This window comes from Eubalaena glacialis, chromosome 17 (genome assembly GCF_028564815.1).
Source record: "Eubalaena glacialis isolate mEubGla1 chromosome 17, mEubGla1.1.hap2.+ XY, whole genome shotgun sequence".
In the NCBI taxonomy this organism is placed as follows: Eukaryota; Metazoa; Chordata; class Mammalia; order Artiodactyla; family Balaenidae; genus Eubalaena; species Eubalaena glacialis.
The window spans coordinates 81,951,081-81,971,219 of NC_083732.1; the positions used below are offsets into that span (position 1 = coordinate 81,951,081).

The 20,139-nt window shown below is 49.1% G+C and overlaps 1 protein-coding gene across 19 annotated transcripts in view; it reads right to left on the bottom strand.

The window, feature by feature from the left end:
• ZFAT (zinc finger and AT-hook domain containing) overlaps positions 1 to 20,139 on the bottom strand; it is a 452,145-nt gene that overhangs the window by 271,692 nt on the left and 160,314 nt on the right. For all 19 annotated transcript variants that reach the window (XR_009697705.1, XM_061172112.1, XM_061172111.1 and 16 more), the window contains 5 exons: positions 16,789 to 18,218; positions 15,746 to 15,978; positions 6,401 to 6,488; positions 4,279 to 4,428; positions 2,405 to 2,578 (listed from right to left, as the gene is read on the bottom strand). Coding sequence is in view for 18 of the 19 variants with exons in the window: in XM_061172112.1 (XP_061028095.1) it covers positions 2,405 to 2,578; positions 4,279 to 4,428; positions 6,401 to 6,488; positions 15,746 to 15,978; positions 16,789 to 18,218 (2,075 nt within the window). In the remaining variant the exon portion in view is untranslated. The remainder of the gene's footprint in view (positions 1 to 2,404; positions 2,579 to 4,278; positions 4,429 to 6,400; positions 6,489 to 15,745; positions 15,979 to 16,788; positions 18,219 to 20,139) is intronic.

Consider the following 20,139-nt stretch of genomic DNA (forward strand, 5'->3'; position numbering starts at 1 on the left):
AAGCTTTCAGAAAGCAGCAAAATAAAATGTGAGTACTACCAAAAAATGGGTGAGAGGTGTAACTAAAGTTTTTTAAAGCTTTTTTAAAACTGAAAAGGAAAAGAATAGCCTATAGTTACAGAACAGATCACCAATGGAGATGAACAGCTGGTCTACAACCCAGGACTCCACTCACCAGGCTGGCCTTTGAGAAGGCATGACACCACAGCAAGTGTCAAAACAGACACACAAAGGAGTCCCAGCAGGCCTGGGGAAGAAGTGGTCACCCCAAAGTTAGACCAGAGAAAATGACATTGCACCGCACATTTCCACATCTGAAGCACTCCATTACACTTGCCTCCTAGAATCACAGAGCATCAAGGGCTAAAGAGACCCAAGAAACGTTAAGGTCTCACGTCCTTATTTTGCAGCATAACAAGACCGAGGCCCAAGTAGGGAAGAAGCTGTCCAACGAGGATGCCCCTGTCCCACTGTCCTCCTCGGGTCACACCCGAGGACTGATGCCCTTCTTCCCAGACCGGCGAGTGTTTGAAAATAAGACATGACTTTACAAATACCTCATCCTCCCAAGAAGGTCAGGAAAGAAAATGAAGAGTAACCATGCAAACTTCCTGCTTTGTTAAGAAAATATTTCATAAAGCCTTTTGGGAAGGTCGTGTTACTGCTTTGATTCCACACACATATTTGTCCATCTGAATTCCCCTTCCTGCTGAAGAGCTCAGGGAAGCAAGTGAAGTGACAGGCGGGACAGGCTGAGTGTCCCTGGGATGCCTGCTGTGATACCACTACTCACACCAACCCCATCCCTGCATGACCCAGGACGGCCCGTCCACAATCCCTGATCAGACGCGTGCCCCATCCTCTCAAAGCCTTTCGGCACCGAGCCCAGACCTCAGAGCCGGGCACGAGGCCACAGTGCCTTTCCCAGCCCTCGCAGCCCAGTGGACACGCCATACCTCCCTGGCTCTGGGGACGGCCGCTTCTCATAACTGGCACTGTATCTTTAGGGATTTCAGTGAATACTGTGCGACCATGTCAAGAAATAGCAGTGAGGCTTATTGCTGGCAGAGGTGTAAGAATCCACGAATAATTACAGGACTTAATGCTTTCATTACTCAGGATATGACTGCTCTACTGTCATTGTATCTTTAATTACTTTGATTATGGATTTTTTAATTTACAGCACACTGCTTAAGTCTGAACAGCAGGGCCCTGGCTTTGGTTCAGCCTGAGGCAAGCCCTGATCCTCAATTCTGACGCATCCCAGGCCGAGCATTCAGCCGAGCCCCTCGAGCTCCCTGACGGCACACAGGACGAGATCCCCTGGAACAATCTTAAAATAAAGGTAGAACCTAACGGCTGGATCATCCTCTACACTCTGAAATCAAAAATCTCTGTTGAAATCACTTTAGTTTTTATAGTGGACTCCAATTTTTGTATATCATTGTGCTAAAATAACAATGTATTGGTATAGTTTATTAATCTCATTACATGTAATATTGACAAGACCCTCACAGAATTGGGGTTCTAAAGGAAAATTTTAAATGTTATAGGTCTTTTATGGTCTGGCTGCCTGTCTTCCTAAAATAATTTTGTGATTGAGCCTTTCTTTCTCTATCGGGCCCCTCTCAGGGTGACCTTCCCGGTCACTGAGGCGTACACCTTCCTCCCCAGAGCTCCCAGCTCCTCGCATCCCAGCGCCCGCCTTCCCCATGGCCCACAAGCTCCTCTTCCTCCCGCTAGACTAGAAACTTCTTGAAGGCAGGAACTGTTCCTTATTGACCCTGTATCCCAGGCAGAGGGCAGCACACAGGAAGAACTGGGTCAGTGGTTCTTAGTGAATGAATGAAACCCGAAATCCACTCAGGTGTACTTTATCAAGGTCAAACCTGCCCAAATGCTGTTTGTATTTTAGACTGAGTCTCATTTTGGACTGAATACGGAAACCCTGAGGTAGCTTGGATGATAAAGGGCATCCCCTTGAAGCGTCAAGTCAGATGTGGTCACGGCCACCCCGCAAGACCGTCAGGCTCGGGTGGGGACGGAGGGCTGAACAGGACTGAAACTTGCAGATCAAGGCCTCCTGAGGATGCCTTATTCCCTGAAGGAGCGTCCTCTCCACATCCACCCCCAACAAGTGCACGCGCACACACAGACACACACACACACACACACACCCCCAGCGAGTGTTTAGCAAGCTCTGGCGGGGTCAGCACGGCTCCAGCACTGAGCACAGGGCAGTGAGGAAGCAGGCGAGCTCACCCTGCTCTCCTTCACAACGGAAATTCCAAAGACAGAGGCTCCTTCCTGCTCGAGGTGCAGCCACGGTTTCCGCTGGACTCGGGATGTAAGATTCCAACCACACTTTTAGGGGGAAAAACTCCCTGTGGGGTCACTCACTCACCGTCAGCAGTGTGAAGGAGCTTGTGGCTTTTCAGTGTCCCTTTTGATTTGAATTTCTTGCCACACATGTCACATAGGTGGGTCTTCTCAGTGCTATGACGATTCATATGAGCCTTGAGGTTACTCTTGCTACGAGTTGCATACTCACACAAAGAACATTTGAAGGGCTTCACACCTACCGGAGGAGAAAAAATAGATATACACATGTATTCATGTATACGTGTGTGTATCAGAAGGAACATATATGTACACACATCTACACGCACATCTCCTTGTCCATTTTGAATAAAGCAGTGCACCTGCTGGTCCCTAAACACGCCGCACACTTCCCCAGGCCGTGCTCCTACCCGTGCTATGCCTTCCAACTAGGATGCCCTTTCCTCCTGGGCCTGCAGTAGAATTCCTTGCCTCCCCATCAGTGCACCCAAATCCCGCCTGTCACTACTGCTGCACTGCCCACAGCACTTTACAGTGAGTAGCTTACACCCCCTCTCCCCACAGTCTGGAACCTCTGAGGGCACAGACTCGAGCATTTGGAGCAGCAGACGTTCATTCACCTGAGTTGAGTTAAAGTGACAAAAATTAACCAAGGGCCTTGGCAAAAGTCCCCAGGATCGGGCACGCAGGATCACATGTGAGAGCATATTTTAGTTCATAAAGTAAGCAGAGCTTTACAACGCTGGTCGCCGCTGCTGGGCTAACGGCTCGACTGCAGGGGCGTCTTACCATCTGGCTACTCCTCCTTCGTTCCACAGACATCTACCGAGGACCTACTTTGTAGTAAACACCGAGGGTTGATTTCAAGGCGAGAAGCCCTGGCCCGGTCTTCACTGCCCAGAGGGAATGGACCAGCAAAGAGCCCTTACCACCTGGTGTGATGCGCTGACGGGGGAGGGGAGCTGTGTCTGCACCTGAACACGGGGTATGACAGGCACGTTTCAGTGCGCCCAGCACGGCCACCCCTCGTCTGTACTACCTGCGGCCTTGCAGTCGAGGAGGCCCAGGCTTTAACGAGGCTGTGGGGTGCGCCCGGCGGCACAGAGCCGAGGCGCGTGCGTGCTGGTCAATGAAAAAGCGGCTCCCAGCCTCGGCTTCGGTCCAGCTCCTTCTGCCGCGTCCAGGTTCCTACTCCATCAGCTACTGTTCTCTTTACTGAACCGTTCGCTTGATCCCGTATCGCAGAAAATACTTATTCCTCCCCCCCGTGGAGCCGTCCTGTCTGCCTGCCAGCAGCACCGCAGGTTCCTGCCTCACAGGAAGGGCTCCCCCTGGCCCCAGGGCTCCGAGCCTCAGCACCAAGAGAGTGGCGTCCTCTTCCGACGGAGAGGCACAGCCCCGCCGTCCCTAACAGCACCCTGACCTCCAACTGCCCAGCGTCCCAGAGCACGGCCCACACCTCCCTTCACAGGCGGGCACCCCAAGGCACGGCCTACCTTCCTCCTCGCCTGGCTTCGTCTCCACCCAGGGCGTCCCCCGCCGCCGGAATCAGAGGACTCTGCCGTCCTCCTGGCCTTCCTTCACCCGAGACACCAGCAACTCCCCCCCTGCCTACCACCACCAGCGCCCCGGGGCGGCCACCACAGTTACCACCATGACCAGGCCAGCGCGATTGCTGCTCTCCTGAAGCTTGCTTTCCGCCCAGGAGTTGCGGTGATTTGCTTAACTACGGCTCCAACCAGAGCTGCAAAGAATGCACACCGCTGCTCACCGCAACTGCAACTGAGTAATGCTTTAAATCTGGCTGACGGACACATTTCTCAGCACACTAAAGGAATTCTAACCACAGGGGATGTGGAGATATAGCTTCCTCCTAAAGAATTCCCAAAGGAAACACAAAATCACACAGGGGCTCCATTTTGACGGAGAAATACTCACCTTCATGAGCCCAAATATGACGCTGAAGGTCTGAGCCGTTCTTCATGAAATAGAAATCACAATACGGGCATTTCATGGCTCTCTTTCCGATGAGCCCTTTCAGCTGCACCCTCCTCCCGAGAACCTCGGAAATGGTGCTCATGGAAACCTCTAGAAGAAAAGCACGATGATAACCAGAAGCAGCCAGAGAAGCTTGGCTCAAGTTAGATGTAAATGAGCCTCCTGACAGAACCTGAACCTCCGGTCAAGCCCAACAGCTCTGACGCGGCGAGTTAAGATGGGCCTCGTGGCGTCACGTGATAGGACTTCTGCCTAAAAAGTCAAACCAGAATCTAAGCGAGGCTCAGATCTAAATTTCTGTTAACACAAAATGTGAGGGATGGAGAAACAGTATCACGAGGCCACAGCAGGACAAAGGCAGAATGTGAAACCACTCAGGAAAAGAGACCCAGTTTCCCCAACAAATCCACGTCATGGGGAAAAAAGCAGGGCTGGGGCTTATGTCACCTACGTTTCTGCAGAACACAAGAAACTTAGGTGACATAACAACTCGATTCAAATAAACCAACTGTAAAAAGGAAAGTCTGTGTCAACTGAGGAAACTCTAAATGGACTAATACTAACTGATAATAAGAAACTACTTTTAATACTGTTTTAATGGTGATGTGTTAGTTCTGTTTTTTAAAAAGTCCTTGTTAGCTGGAGATGCAGGCTGAAGCTTTTTTATGGGGAAATCACATCATGTTGGGATATCCTGTAGAATATTTGAGGGAAAAAAGTGGGGGTCAGCTCCTGCCAGCAGCTTGACCAAACGTAGACAACTGTGGAAGCCGAGTTATGGGTACCTGGGTTTTCTATTATTCTGCGTATTTTGTACACATTTGAAAATTTACATAATAAAAAACTTAAAATAATAAGCAAAAGTTGAAGGGGTTAAATGGGTATCCCTGGCCCACACTGGACACAGGTTACACAGGACGCGGGTTAACACGGGGAGGACAGAACTGGGCGGTCAGAGAATCACATACCCCACGTGTCCCCACGTGGAGGAAGGCCACAAGGCTCCCCAATCCCAGAAGAAACATGAAGGTTAGCGCACTTCTGTTATTTCTTCATTTTTCTCCAATAGCATCTTTAATCAGTGGGTCAGTTCCCCAATAGGAGGAGCAGACACAAGGTAAGAGAAAGAGAAAAGGGACACGGACCTAGCTGCTCTGTTCCCCATTTATGCACACACAGCACACATCTGCACTCACGGGCCCCGAGCGATGTGGCACCGGGGGTCTGGGGACAAGCCGCTAAGGATAGTGGCCCTGCCTCAAGGCTCTTGGGCAGCGGGAGAATACCAGTGCCTAGAGTACAGGGGTGAGTGCACCGTGACAGGCCGCATGGGGGGGGGGCCACCAAAGGCTCCCCAAGGTGGCTCTGAGCGAGGACGTCGAGAAAACACAGGAATTGACCGGGCAGAACCAAGGAGCAGGGTCCCAGGCGGTGAGAACAAAAGTGACAAGGCATGTGATGCCCAGGGAGTTTGGGGGTTGAGGACAGCGAAGGTGACGGTCACTCCAACTCACTGGGTTCCTCAGCCTGGGAGGGAGCCTACACCCCTCGTAAACCATCACTTGGTTCAGGAACCTACAAAGGGGGCCAAGGAAGTAGAATCTGTGTCGGGTCTGCACTGGGTAAGCGACCCGTCTAAAGGCAGTCACAGTTACTATTAAAAGGGGAGGGGAGCCCGGGGAACTCTACTCAATACTCTGTAATGGCCTATATGGGAAAAGAATCTAAAAAAAAAAAGAATGGATATATGTATATGTATAAATGACTCACTTTGCGGTACACCTGAAACTAACAGAACATTGTAAATCAACTATACTCTAATAAAAATTTTTTAGAAAACGGGGGGGGAAATCATGAGACTGGGGCAGACGTATCTGAAGACCAGATAAAAGAATAAAATGAAGCACATAATTATATAAACTCCTGAGCTTTAAAAAAAAGATAATTCTTGCCCTTGAATTTACTATATTTCCATTTAATACAGTTGCTATATAATGCTGTGTCTTAAAATAAACATAAGCATTTTAAAATCAATCTCCCACTCTAAGATGCATAACCTTACCGGGATGGTTGGTCTTGATATGTGACTTTATCAATCGATCTTCTGAAAAAGACTTTTCACACACAGGACAAGAATAACTCCTTTTGTCCTTAACAGAAAGAGAGCATAATCAATGGACTGTCTCGTTTAAACTCAGGCTCTGTGGGAAAATACCACCACCACCACCATCACCGTCACAGCTAGATGCACAGCGCGCCTTTCCCAGCGCCTGGCATGCAGCCCCCAGCTGGCCCCGCACAGCCTGGGGAGCTCGAGGGCAGTGGGGCAACGGCCTCACCTCCATTTCAGGAGGGAGGGACGGGCCTTAGAGACAACGGTCCTGTGGAGGTGGCCAGGCGAGGGGAGGGCGGGGCTTGGCCTCGAGGTCTACCATGCAGACCAGGGCTGCTCCACAGCCCGACACGTATTCTGCCCTCCAGTGCTCAAGGCATGGTGTGTGTGAGGGGTTCATATAAGTTATTTTATTGAGACTTGTGACCACTCTTGAAGGACAGGCATTATTACACTGTTACAGATTAAGAAACCAAGACCAAGGGCAAAGAGCCCCAGGTCTGCGAGAAAGAGGCAGCGTCGGAACCCGAGGGTACGGACGCCCACCCCAGGCTCCGACCACTCCAAGGCCACGTCCCACCCAGGCTGCAGGTCAGGAGTTCACTCTGTGCTGCTGCTGGCTCGTCAACCCACCTGCCTGCAGTGCTACGTTCTCAATTAGGAAGAAGCTTCTGTGAAGGATCACACCATTGCTCATCTGCCTTTCCTCTCAGAGCTCACTTTAATGCCATTTCACATGACAGTTCTTCAGAGGGTGGGTGTTATGGGTTAAATTCTGCCCCCACAGATTCATGTGTTGAAGTCCTAAACCCCAGTACCTCAGAATATGACCTTATTTGGAAATACGCGGTCATTACAGATGTAATTAGTTAAGATGAGTTTGCAAGCCCTAATCCAATATGACTAGTGTCCTTGAGTGGTGTGGACATATATACGCTACCAAACGTAAAATAGATAGCTAGTGGGAAGCAGCCACATAGCAAAGGGAGACCAGCTCAGTGCTTTGTGACCACCTAGAGGGGTGGGATAGGGAAGGTGGGAGGGAGACGCAAGAGGGAGGAGATATGGGGATATATGTATATGTATAGCTGATTCACTCTGTTATAAAGCAGAAACTAACACACCATTGTAAAGCAATTATAGTCCAATAAAGATGTTAAAAAATAAAAAATTTTAAAAAAAGAGGAAATGTAGACAGAGACCTGCAAGCGGGAGAACACCATGTCTTCATGGGAGAAAGAAAATATCCAAACCCACCCCAAGAGAAGAAAATTACAAGCCAGTATCTCTCAAGAACATAGATGCAAATATTCTCAACAAAATATTAGCACATAAAACCCAAAATGTTTAAAAAGAACAATACACCACAACCAAGTGGGATTTATCCCAGGTACAAGGTTGATTCAACATTCTAAAATCAGTTAATATAATCCATCACATCAACAGGCTAAGAAATAAAAATCACATGATAATATCAATAGAGGCAGAAAAATAATTTGGCAAAATCCAATACCTATTCATGATAAGCAATCTCAGTAAAGCAGGAATAGAGGGGAACTTCCTCAACTTGATAAAGAATATCTACAAACAACCTATAGCTAACATTATACTTAATGGTGAGAAACCAGAGACTTTCCCACTAAGATTAGAAACAAAGCAAGGATGTCCCCTCCCAGCACTCCGTTTTAACATCATAGCTGAAGTCTTAGCTAATGCAATAAGACAAGAAAAGGAAATAAAAGATATAGAGATTGAGAAAGAAGAAATTAAAATTGTCTTTGTTTGCAGATGACATAATCACCTATGTAGAAATTCTAAAAGAACAGACAAAAACACTCCTGGAACTAACAAGCGATTATGGCAAGTTACGGGATACAAGGTTAATATACAAAAGTCAATTGCTTTCCTATATACTAGAAATGAACAAGTGGAATTTGAAATCAAAAACACAATACTATTTACATTAGCACACAAAAAATTCAATGCTTAGGTATAAATCTAACAAAATATGTACAAGATCTATATGAGGAAAACTTCAAAACTGATAAAAGGAATCAAAGAACTAGATAAATGGAGAGCTATTCCATGTTCAAGGATAGGAAGACTCATTGTTGTTAGACATCAGTTCTTCCCAATTTGATCTACGGATTCAATGCAATCTCGATCAAAATCTCAGCAAGTTATTTTGTGGGTACTGACAAACTGATTATAAAGTTTATATGGAGAGGCAAAAGACCCAGAAGCCAACACAAAATACCGGAGGAGAAGAACAAAGTTGGAGGACTGACATTACTCAACTTCTAGACTTACTATAAAGCTACAGTGATGAAGAGTATGTGATATTGGTGAAATAACAGACAAATAGATCAAATGGAACAGAACAGAGTCCAGAAATAGACTCTCTTAAATACAGTCAACTGATCTTTGACACACGAGCAAATGCTACACAATGGATCAAAGATAGTTATCTCAGGCTTCCCTGGTGGCACAGTGGTTAAGAATCCACCTGCCAATGCAGGGGACACGGCTTTGAGTCCTGGTCCGGGAAGATCCCACATGCCACAGAGCAACTAAGCCCGTGCACCACAACTACTGAGCCCGCATGCCTAGAGCCCGTGCTCCGCAACAAGAGAAGCCACTGCAATGAGAAGCCCGCGCACCACAACGAAGAGTAGCCCCCGCTCGCCGCAACTAGAGAAAGCCCGCACGCAGCAACGAAGACCCAACGCAGCCAAAAATAAATAAATAAATAAATAAATTTATTTTTTAAAAAAAGAGATAGTTATCTCAACAAATGATGCTGAAACTGGACAGGCACATGCAAAAGAAAAAAAAATGAACCTAGACAAAAACCTTACACCCTTCCACAAATATTAACTCATAATGGATCACAGATCTAAATGCAAAATACAAAACTATAAAACTCCTAGAACACATAGGAGAAAACCTGGATGACCTGGAGTATGGTAATGATTTTTTAGATATAACACCAAAGGCATTATCCTTGAAAAAGAAAAGAATTGATAAACTGGACTCCATTAAAATTAAAAATTTCTGCTCCGTGAAAGACACTGTCAAGAGAATGAAAAAACAAGCCACAGACTGAGAGAAGATATTTTCAAAAGTTACATCTGATGAAATAGGCCAAAGACCTGAACAGACACCCTACCAAAGAGGATATACAAATAGCAAGTAAGCATATGAAAAGATGTTCCACATCACATGTCATCACAGAAATGCAACTCAAAACAACAAGGTACCATTACATACCTACAGAATGATCCAAATCTAGAACACTGACAACACCAAGTGCCGGTCAGATGTGAAGCAATGGAAACTCTCATTCTTTGCTGGTGGGGATGCAAAATGGTGCAGCCATTTTGGAAGACAGTTTGGCAGTTTCTCTCAAAACTGAAATACTCTTACCATATGACCCAACAATTGCACTCCTTGTTATCTATCCTAATGAACTGAAAACTTATGTCCACACAAAAACCTACACATGGATGAAGCAGCTTTATTCATAACCGCCAAAACTTAGAAGCAACCAAGATGTCCTTCAGTATATGAATGGACAAATTGTGGTACAACCAAACAATGGACTGTTATTCAGTGCTAAGAAGAAATGAGCTATCAAGCCATGAAAAGATGTGAAAGAAACTTAAATGCATATTACTAAGAGAAAAAAAGCCAATCTGAAAAGGCTACATATTATATGATTCCAACTATAAGACATTCTGAAAACAGCAAAATGATGGCGACAGTAAAGGGACCCGTGGCAGCCAGGGAGTAGTGGGGAGAGAGGGGTGAACGGGCGGAGCAAGGAGGATTTTCAGGGCAGTGAAACTACGCTGTAGGATATACTATAATGAGGGATATGCAGCATTACACATTTATCCAAATCCCAAAAATGTGCAGCACCGAGAGTGGACCCCAATGTAAACTATGGGCTCTGGGTGTTACTCACGTGTCAACGTAGGTTCATCAACTGTAACAAAGGTAGCGCTAAGGTATGGGATGTCAAGAGTGCAGGAGGCTGTGCACGTGTGGCGATAGCGGGTACACGGGGAAATCTCTGTACTTTCTGCCCAGTTTTGCAGTGGCCGATGCCACCGACTGCCACCCAGGCTACATCACAGGGTCCAGGCTTGTCAATGTATTCCCATCAGTGACCTCCTATGCCCTTGACTTTCCAGGTCACCCCATCACTCCCGGCACCTGCACACAGGAACTGGTGCTCTCACGCCCTTTTGAAAGACGTCCCGGGCAGCACACATCCTGGAGGAGGCCTGTCGCCACCCCTGGCTGCCCCAGTGTCCTCATCATCAGAGCTGATGGAGGCATTCAGAAGGGCTTTGAAGGAGTTTACACTGATCTCTCCTGAGCCCTTGCTATTTGATTTTTTTTCTTTTAATCTCTGATAGTCTGAAAGCAATTTATCTTAGAGCTTATCAGGGTCCCTCATTTCTTGGTGCCTTTGAAGACTGTGGGAAGGAAGCAGGCACTGGGAAAGGGTGTTGGAGAAGGGTGCACGCTAAGGACTCATTTATTTCTTTCTCAGAAACCTCAGTTCCCGACCGGAGATGAAAACCCAAACTGACACAGCAAACTTAAAAAGCACAGTGGTGAAAAGAGTTCTCGGCAGAGGGGTAGAGAGAGCCCCGCGCCGTAATGGCGGTAAAAGAGCCCAGCCCTTGCAGTTTGTTTGCTCTGATGGAAATGGCCTTCAAAGCCACACAGGACTCTTTGAAAGAAGGCAGGTGGCAGCAGGAGGCAGTGGCCATGGGGTGTGGGGCAGAGGGGGTGCAGGAGCAGCTCCGGGGCTGAAGCTCCGAGCCCGGCTCGCAGCTCTGGGTGAACCCCGCCTTGGCCTACGCCTCTGTGGCAGGTTCCTCGGCCCCCGAAGCCACAGGGCGATTCTTAAGTCTGAAACCAGCGGTGGGTGGAAAATATCAAATCTGCCTCCACCCTGCCACCAAGTGTATTAACGATCATATAAGTATACCTATAAAGTATCTGACATCAGGTTAAAAAAATAAGGTGGGAGATTCCACTCTGAACAATTTCTCAAGATAAAAAGGCCACGGTTCCAGCATCTGCTGACCTCTATGGACTCACTCATTTATTCCTCAAACCTTCCGGGGCCCCTGTGCTGTGCTGGACATAGCACTGGGGACAAAGGTGGGAGACTCTGGCCCTGCCCTCAAGGGGTTCATAAGCTGGTGAGCACTGCCAGCACACAGAGGCCACTAATCATCGTGGGACACAGAGAAAGTGTGACAAAGACAGGAAAACGGACACACACATTGTGGCTAATTTGACAAGTTAGAAAAGAGCCAGAAACGCGCTCCATATGGGATTTCGACTCCAGGCTCTTCCTGCACTGAGCACGGCTCTGCTTTGCCAGGCCGTGCCCCTCACTTCCAGCCCTCGGGCTTGCTAACAGGCAGCTGTTTTAGATCCAGGAAACTCCGCTTGCCCGAGGTCCCCAGCACTGCGGAAAGATGCTCAAACAGGGCAGCACAGAAACAGACAGTCTGCGACCACGTAAGCAAAGACCGTACTCTTGCAGCTCTTAGAAAGGAAAAACCTTTTGTCCAATCGCTTTAGTTCAATAACATTTTCCTCTACTTAAAAAAAAACTACAGACAGACCCATTTATTTCCAGAAAGATACTGGAGGTCGCTCCATCTACTTCTCTGTGTCGGCAATATATTATTTTAGTTTACTTCCAGCAAGGACACGTAAGATTTCATAAATACATTTACCTTTATAGCCAAATACAGTCTACACACTTCTCGAAGACAGGCATTAATTTTAAACGTTTGTTGAAAGGCCACCACGCCCTGGATGGAAGCACCGCCACCACTGTTACTATTCCACCTCCCGCCTCCTGCTACGCTACTAAAACGGAGGAGCTGGTGTAGACTGGCCTCCCCGTCACGCCTGGACCTGTGCTGGGTCCCCCACAATCGTTATCTCACTAACTTCCCACAGCAACCCCGGAGGCGGGGCCTGCCACCCCACTTCACAGACGAGGGGTCAGAGAGGTTAGGCAGTGATGCCACACCACTTGCAGATGGTGGAGTCTGAACGCAAGACCAAAATGTGCCCGCTCTTCCCAAGTGCGGACTTGTAACTGCTACAGTGCCCTGAGCGTCGGGTGCCTGAGAGATCTTCTGAGAAGGAACACAAGCCAGAGACAAAGGGGACAGACTGACATATCCTGAACATCCACCATAAGCTCGACTTCCTGCTACATCATATGTCTGTATCAGGGCGAACTTATTTAAATAACAGGTTCCCAGGTCCGCCCCTCCCAAATTATGGTGGAGGTCTGAGCCAGGAATCTCATTCATAACGTGCACCCCCAAGTAATTCTGATTCGGGATGTCATAACTTACATCATCGGGGTCAATGACTTACAAAGTTATTTAATGGGACCTACACAGGAGGTCACCCATTTGACATCACCACCCAGAACATACTTGCACACACAGTGGCATACAAACACACTGAAACACAGGACGAAAGGTCTCAGAAAACAATACCTATTACCTTGTCACGGGTAAATAGTGCTGATCATTTCTATTTCATTCTATTCCATTTCATTTTTAAGATAAACTGGTTGTAATCCACTAATTTCACAACCCTATAATGGATCATGACCTGGGGGCTGAAAAAACACTGATCTGGGTGTTCTATACTTACTTTCTAGTTTAATCCTCACAATCCTGAGAGGTCGGAGAGAGTACATATCTCCATTTTACAGATGAGAAAACTGAGGCTTAGGGAAGCTAAGCAATTTGCCCAAGATCACAGAGGTGGATATGGGGTCTTAACTCTAACATGCTAGAACCCAAAGGCTCCCTTTTATTGTACAGAAACCATGTTTTCTCAAGTCTCCCTTTCACAAAGTTTGCACAGTGCTGTAAATAAAATGGGTTTGCTCCAGAAAGTCATTGACTAACTCCTTTGACCAGGTCCCCACGTTTCCTTGATGCCAACACATCCTTGACTCCAAGTCACGCCATCTGGCTACTAATGGGAGGGAGGAGGTGATGGGAAGAAGCTACATTAAATGTACACACACCTTCCAGTCATTAGGTATATCTTTAGCTAAGAAACGGTTGTTGAGAGTCACAGAAACGGGCGCTCAGCCAAATTATCCCAGAGTCCTAGTGCAACCGGAATGGACATGACTATAGGCTCATCTTGGGAGGGATAGAGGGGGATGCATTCTACTTTAAATTTCCTTAGTTTTTCCACCACATGGGAATCTGTGTTGCAAAGAGGTTAAGTGTTGGATGGAATGTGAGAACCCAACCAGACTTTCAGCGCCCCTGGCCCCATCTCTCTGGGTCACAGGCAAGGAAACCAAGGCCCACACACACGTGGGGACGGGACCCAGGTCAGAACGGCACTGGGCTCCCCGCCGGAGAGACGCCTCCCCACTCTTGACCAGCGTCCTTAGGCACCTTCACATCACAAAGCTCGTTTGTGCTCCCTCCTTGGAGCCTCACCAGCACCCTGAGAAAGTGGGGTGCGGTATGCACACCATTATTGCGTATATATATATCTTATGACTCCTTTTACATGAAGTGTCCAGAATGGGCAAATCCATGGAGACAGAAAGTAGACGGGTCGTTGCCTAGGACTCAGGGAGGGGAAATAAGCGATGACAGACAATGGGAGGTCTTTCCACTGTGTCACCATCCCCTTGGTGCCTGTGGCGTCATCACAGACATAACTGACAGGCTCTAAAGACAAACGTGGTCTAAACTCAAAATACTGGAACCTGTTTTCATAAAGAATGCTCTCTTCCCACATCGGGAATACAGTCCGCCTGCCTCAGGGAGAGCGCGTAGTCATTCAACGCCCCAGGTAAATGCGTGTGCTGCCTGTGAGTAAACAGGAATAGCACACCTTTCATGCCCCACACGCACAGACAGAGAGAGAGAGAGAGAGAGAGAGGGGAGAACAGGAACTAAGAGGTACCAAGTGACATACAGCAGCTGCCACGCTGTCACCTGTACAAGCTCTGAGCCAGGTTCTTTACCTAGAGCACTCCATTTTAACCTCCCAATAACCCAGGAGACCCATACACATACACAAAGACATACACGTGCGTACATGTGCGTTATGTGTTCAGGGGTGTGTGCGGTACACGTGTGTACACATGTGTAGACTGCATGTGTGGATGTGTCTATGCATATGTGTGTATATATACGTGTGTGTGTTTGTGTGTACAAAGCTGATATACTTTTTAATATATATTTTATACAGACGGCTACCAAGTCTCAGAAAGGACAAGTGACTTGTCCAGCATCACACAGCCTGTGCAGATACTGGAGACAATACCTGAATCCAGGTATCCAACCCCAAAACGCATGCTCTTACCTACCCACGAAACCCAAAACACCCTGACTTCACCCTTGGTGACAAACTGCTGGAGTGTTAGTGATTTTTAGGCCAGAAAACGGAGGTGGCACATCAAGTTTCTGAAGCCTCATTGCGCGCAGCCTGTGGCCTAGAGAGGAATGCAGTTAAAGCAGAACCACACCTGGGGCCAGGTGCGCCTCCTTTATAACTTGGAGAGTCTCAAACCACTCTCGGGTGTCAGCCTCTCAAGTGAGAGTAGCATTTGCTAAAATAAACATTCACTCATTGTGTTACATGTTCAACACCCAACAGAGAATTAAACACATTTTGCCACCATGAATATTAACAGCACCTTGAATTAACATATCACTTTTTTTTAAAGTGCTTTACAGACATTCTTCCATAGACTTTCCAAGAAATAGCACAGTAATACGACAACAGTGATCATCAGCGTTTACTGTGCTCTCACTATGACCCGAACACCGTACTTAGCACTTGACAGGCATCATCTAACTCACTCTCTCAAGAGCTTTTAGTGGCGGCTATTCTTATTATCATCCCTGTAATTAAGGGTTCTTTAAAACGTCATTTAAGAAACCCTTGCTTTATTCCTATTCTGTAGATCTTTCTTCTGTAGACTTTCTCCGATGCTTAAAAATCTGCATAGAAAAGCAAATTTATTCAATGTAATCTTTTTTCCAACATATGTGAGACTGTCCCTGTGACAGGAACCCTGGGATGGAGGCCTTTGTAAAGTGAAGGGCCTGTTTCGTGAGAAGGACCTCTCCGTTTTCCGGGGTAGACGCCCACACGCTGGGCTCACAGGGAGCAGGGGCACCTCCGTATGCATCACTGTGAGGAAGCAGGGAGCACCCAGGGGAGACGGGGCTGCCGCTCGGGCGTGCTACTTACCAGCTCTGTGTGAACTTTAAGATGTGCCTGCAGCTTATATTTATCTGGAGTCGAGTAGTCACAGCCGTCAGTGGGACACTTCAGCAAGATGTTACTGTGTTTCTGAATTACATGGCGTTTAAGGCAGTTTTTGGTGATGGAAGAATAATGACACTGGGAGCAATAATACAGATGTTCCCGGGTGTGGGTGCGGACATGCATGTCAAAATGCACTTGGTACCAAAAAAGTTTGCCTAAAAAAATATTTTCACATGAGAACAAGGAAGTTTCTTTTATCCTGAAGTTGATTTCTTTTAATTAGTATTATTTTTTAACTACTATATTTCTCTCCCTCTCGTGCTTGTCCGGGTCACCCTTCACACTTTGCACCACATCTCTGGCTGGACATGACTTTTCAAAGGTGGCAGGTGGCAAATATTAAGGGTGCTACTACTTCTGCATGATGTCACAGCTGGGAGAGGAGGAAACGAACGTTTATCGAGGACCAATTACGGTGCCAACTACCTTTATGCACACGCGTGAAATCAACGAGGCTCTAAACTCTGCTGACACCTGGGCCATCTACCTCCTGTCCTGCCAGCTCGCCACGAGACCCAGAGGCCACGCTTTCACGGCGAGCTGGGAGGGTTGCATTCGGGGTCTCCCTACCAAGAGCTGCAGCCACTTCTGTGATCTCTCTCTGCTCATCTAGGACATGGCCACAGCTTAAACCTCGACTTTAAACTTGTCACGTGCCAGAAGAAAGGTGCTTCTTGGCTAAAGTTCTGGCAGAGGTCGTGGGCTAAGCGTCCGCCTGCACGCCTGATGGAGCCAGCACGGTTAGCTGTCCCGCCATCCTGGCTGCCTTCACAGGCTTCACATGCTAAACTGCACGCACCACGGTGCACATCACTATCTACGAATGACGGCTAGCTCACTTAGAAGGCGTTCTGTGCAAAGAGACACGAGCTCAACTCAAACACCAGGTGACCCACAGCCAGGCGGGGACGGGAGGGGCTGCTGGGAAGAGAGCCCCCAGCCGCGCGCCCCAGCGCCCCCCTTACCACAGTATTCGCACTCCAGGTCACCGTACACCTTCCGGATCCTCTCGCACAGGCCGGTATTCATGCGCCTCTTCTGTAAACTGTCCAGGATCTTCATGAACGCAGTGATGCCCGCCCGGTGCTCGGGGGCGGGCGTGCAAGAGTCAGGCCGGCACAGGGCCGCGTCCCTCCCACCAGCTCCCGGAGGAGGGTCTGAGGCCTCTGCTGGGTTTGCCCTGAGACCCCTGCCGGCATCTGGGCCGTCGGATGGGAGGTCAGCCACTTGCTGCCCTTCAGCCGGGGGGCTCTCGGCGCCCTGGGCTTCCGGGTTTGCTGCGGCGCCTTTGGCCTTGGACAGCAGTGGTGCGACGTCCTGGCCCTGAGCTGGCGTGGAGCCTCCCTGCTGGGTGTGCAAGGTCTTCTCCGGAGCAGCCAGAGCCTCGGCAGAGGAGGGATCACTCTTCAACAGGAGCTCATCGGAAACCACCGCGTGCGGACGAAGGTCCGAGGACACCGCGGAGGCCGCCAGCTCGCAGGGTGCCGGGGCGGCTCTGTCGGCCTGGGCGGCGGCCGAGCGCACAGGCGCAGCGAGCACCTCGGACCCCTCCTCGGGACGAGCGTCCCCAGCGCCGGCCGCCTCCTTGGGTGCGTTCACCCCCTGGAACACAAACTCCTCTTCCACCAGCTGCAGCTGCCCGCCCAGGGCCTCCTGCTGGATGTCCCCGCCGGGCCCCAGGAGGCAGAAGCTCTGGTTGATGGAGCTGGTGAAGACCAGGGTCTCCTGGGCGGCCCCGTGCGCCTCCTTGATGTGGGCGCGCAGGCGGATGGAGCTGACGAACTTCTTGAGGCAGAGGGCGCAGACGTACACGAACGGATGCTTCCTGACGTGCAGCTCCAGCGCCTGGTACTTGGTGGCCCCGTGGCCGCAGAGCTCGCAGGCGAAGGGCCACTTGTCGCCGTGGACCAGCATGTGACGGTCGCGGTCCAGCTCGTTCTTGAACTTGCGCTCGCAGATGTGGCAGTCGTAGAGCAGCTGCCGCTTGCCCTCCCTCGTCATCAGGCAGAGCTCGTCCAGGGCCTCCTGGACCTTGTGGTCCTGCGGGTCGTGTGCGTCGCGGATGTGCTTGATGAGGTTCTTCACGTCGGAGTACTTCTTCTTGCAGAAGCGGCAGTGCTGCTTGATCTTCTTGTGTACGCGCTCCACGTGCACCTTGAGGTGGCCCTTGCTCAGGCAGGTGAAGGAACAGCAGTCGCAGGCGAACTTCTCGCCCGTGTGCTTGCGCAGGTGCACGTTGAGGTTGGCCTTGATGGCGCTGGCGTAGCTGCACTGGGAGCACTTGTACGGCTTCTCGTTGGTGTGGATCCGCAGGTGGGCCTGCAGCGAGTGCTTGAACTTGAAGACCTTGTTGCAGTACTCACAGGTGAAGATCTTGAGCTGGGTGGGCCCGAGCCTAGGAACAGAAGACAGCGCCATTACCGGTGGAGATCCTGCACCTTCCTGATGACCCCGACTTCCTTCCAGCTGCCAAACACCAAAGGCTTAAACGCGAGCTAAAAGGGGCTGAGGATGGATGCATGCATTCATTCATCAACAAACAGGACGGGAAGACCTGGAGCGGACCAGGCGCACGCGGAGAAGGAAGCGCGGGTCCCTGCTCCCCTGGCGCTGGGAGAGAGGACACAGGTCTGCACACGGCTGCAGGACAGTGTGCAAGTGGTGACAGGTGCACGTGCAGGTAAAAGAGAAGGAGCCCTCTAACGTGGATGAAGGTAGCTGGGAAGAGGAGATGCCTGAGTTGAGGGATGCAGAATAAGCAAGAGGGAGGCAAGATAAGGCAGAGGGATGTGTCATTTGCTAGGCACACAGTAGCCAGCGGTGCTCCAAAGCTGACCCGGACGAATTCCAAGGTACTCTAACAGGACCAGTCTTAATGGAATGAGCTCAGTCTGCTCTGTGAAACTAGATACGACCTGCTTGGGTTTGTTCAATAGTTTTGATCATCCAGACTCGCCTATTCATTCCATCAACTGTTAGGGTAACACTCTTTCTCTCTCCTGCAAGTTTCCATGTGAGGGCCACTCTTTCGTGAAAGACCCCTGGCCTTTCTCCACGTCCTCACTTCTCCCCAGGAAAAGGGAAGTGGCGTATCTGAGCGGGGACTTTGGAACAAGACCAAGCCTCCACAGCCGCGCTCACTCCTGCCTTTCTGGTGAGAAGGCGTTCTGCCTGTGGACAGCACGTGACACGGTAGGCGCTCAGCCAGGAGAGTCTGGCGGCAGCAGTCAAGGACCGAGGTGGGGGGAGGCAGACGTGCAGGACAGCCAGCGGGAGCTCAGTGTGACCTGCCCCAGGCTCCCTTCTCCCATGGCTCCACCAGTCATGGGCCTGATGTGTGAGCCCCTGTCTTCCTCCTCCTCCAGCATGTCTGGTTCAGAACTCAGACAGGGAAAATAAGGTTGTTCAACTGCCATTTGTTAAACTCAGACATCATTAATTAATAAATGATTGCCATTTTATTACCACTCGCCTGTGTGTTTCGGGCACTGTGTTAGATTTTGTGTATGCGATAGAGGATGAAAGCCTGGTCTGCCTCACGGGTCCTTTCTCTCTCAATACGGCGACGTGTATGCTGAATGAGATGGTAATAGTAATCACAGCTAACAATTACTGAGTACTTACAATACTCAAAACTCTTTGCTAAGTATTTAATCTCAACCCTATCATTATGCCCATTTTACAGGTGAGAAAACTGAGTATAACCCAAGGTCATACAGTTAGTAAATGGTGAAGCCAGGATTTGAACCCAAGCAGGCTAGAACCTGCACATTCTTCCACATCCTCCTACTGCCTGGAAACACTGTGAACACCAACCCCCCTCGCCGGTGGGACCATACACGCGGAGAAGACCTCCTGTGTAGGGCTTCCATGGCTATTGGAACAGGTGTGCCTTGTTTCTGAAATCAACAAATGACAGTCACCAAAGTGCTGCAACTTGCACCCAGGACAGGAGTTGGCAGGTGAGCCCAGGAGGCAGGTGAGGCTTCCTCTCTCCATAACTGCTCCCTCGGGACTCTGCCCAGATTATCCAGGTAGGTCCTCAGAAACACTGACAATCATTTAGTGCCGTTCATCAGACACCATTAAGCTGTACCCACTGTAACTGTAAAGTCTATATTTACGGAACTATCCATACAACTGTGTTTGACCAACACAGGTTACCTTATGTTTTAAATGAAAAATATTTAAACAGACTGCGGTCCATAAACACCAGAGGGTAGAAGTCTCATGTTGTAATTAAAACATTCAAATCTGAAAGTCAGTACTATGCCTGCACGCTAAACCCAAGGCTAATTTAAGGAAACTAATTTGGA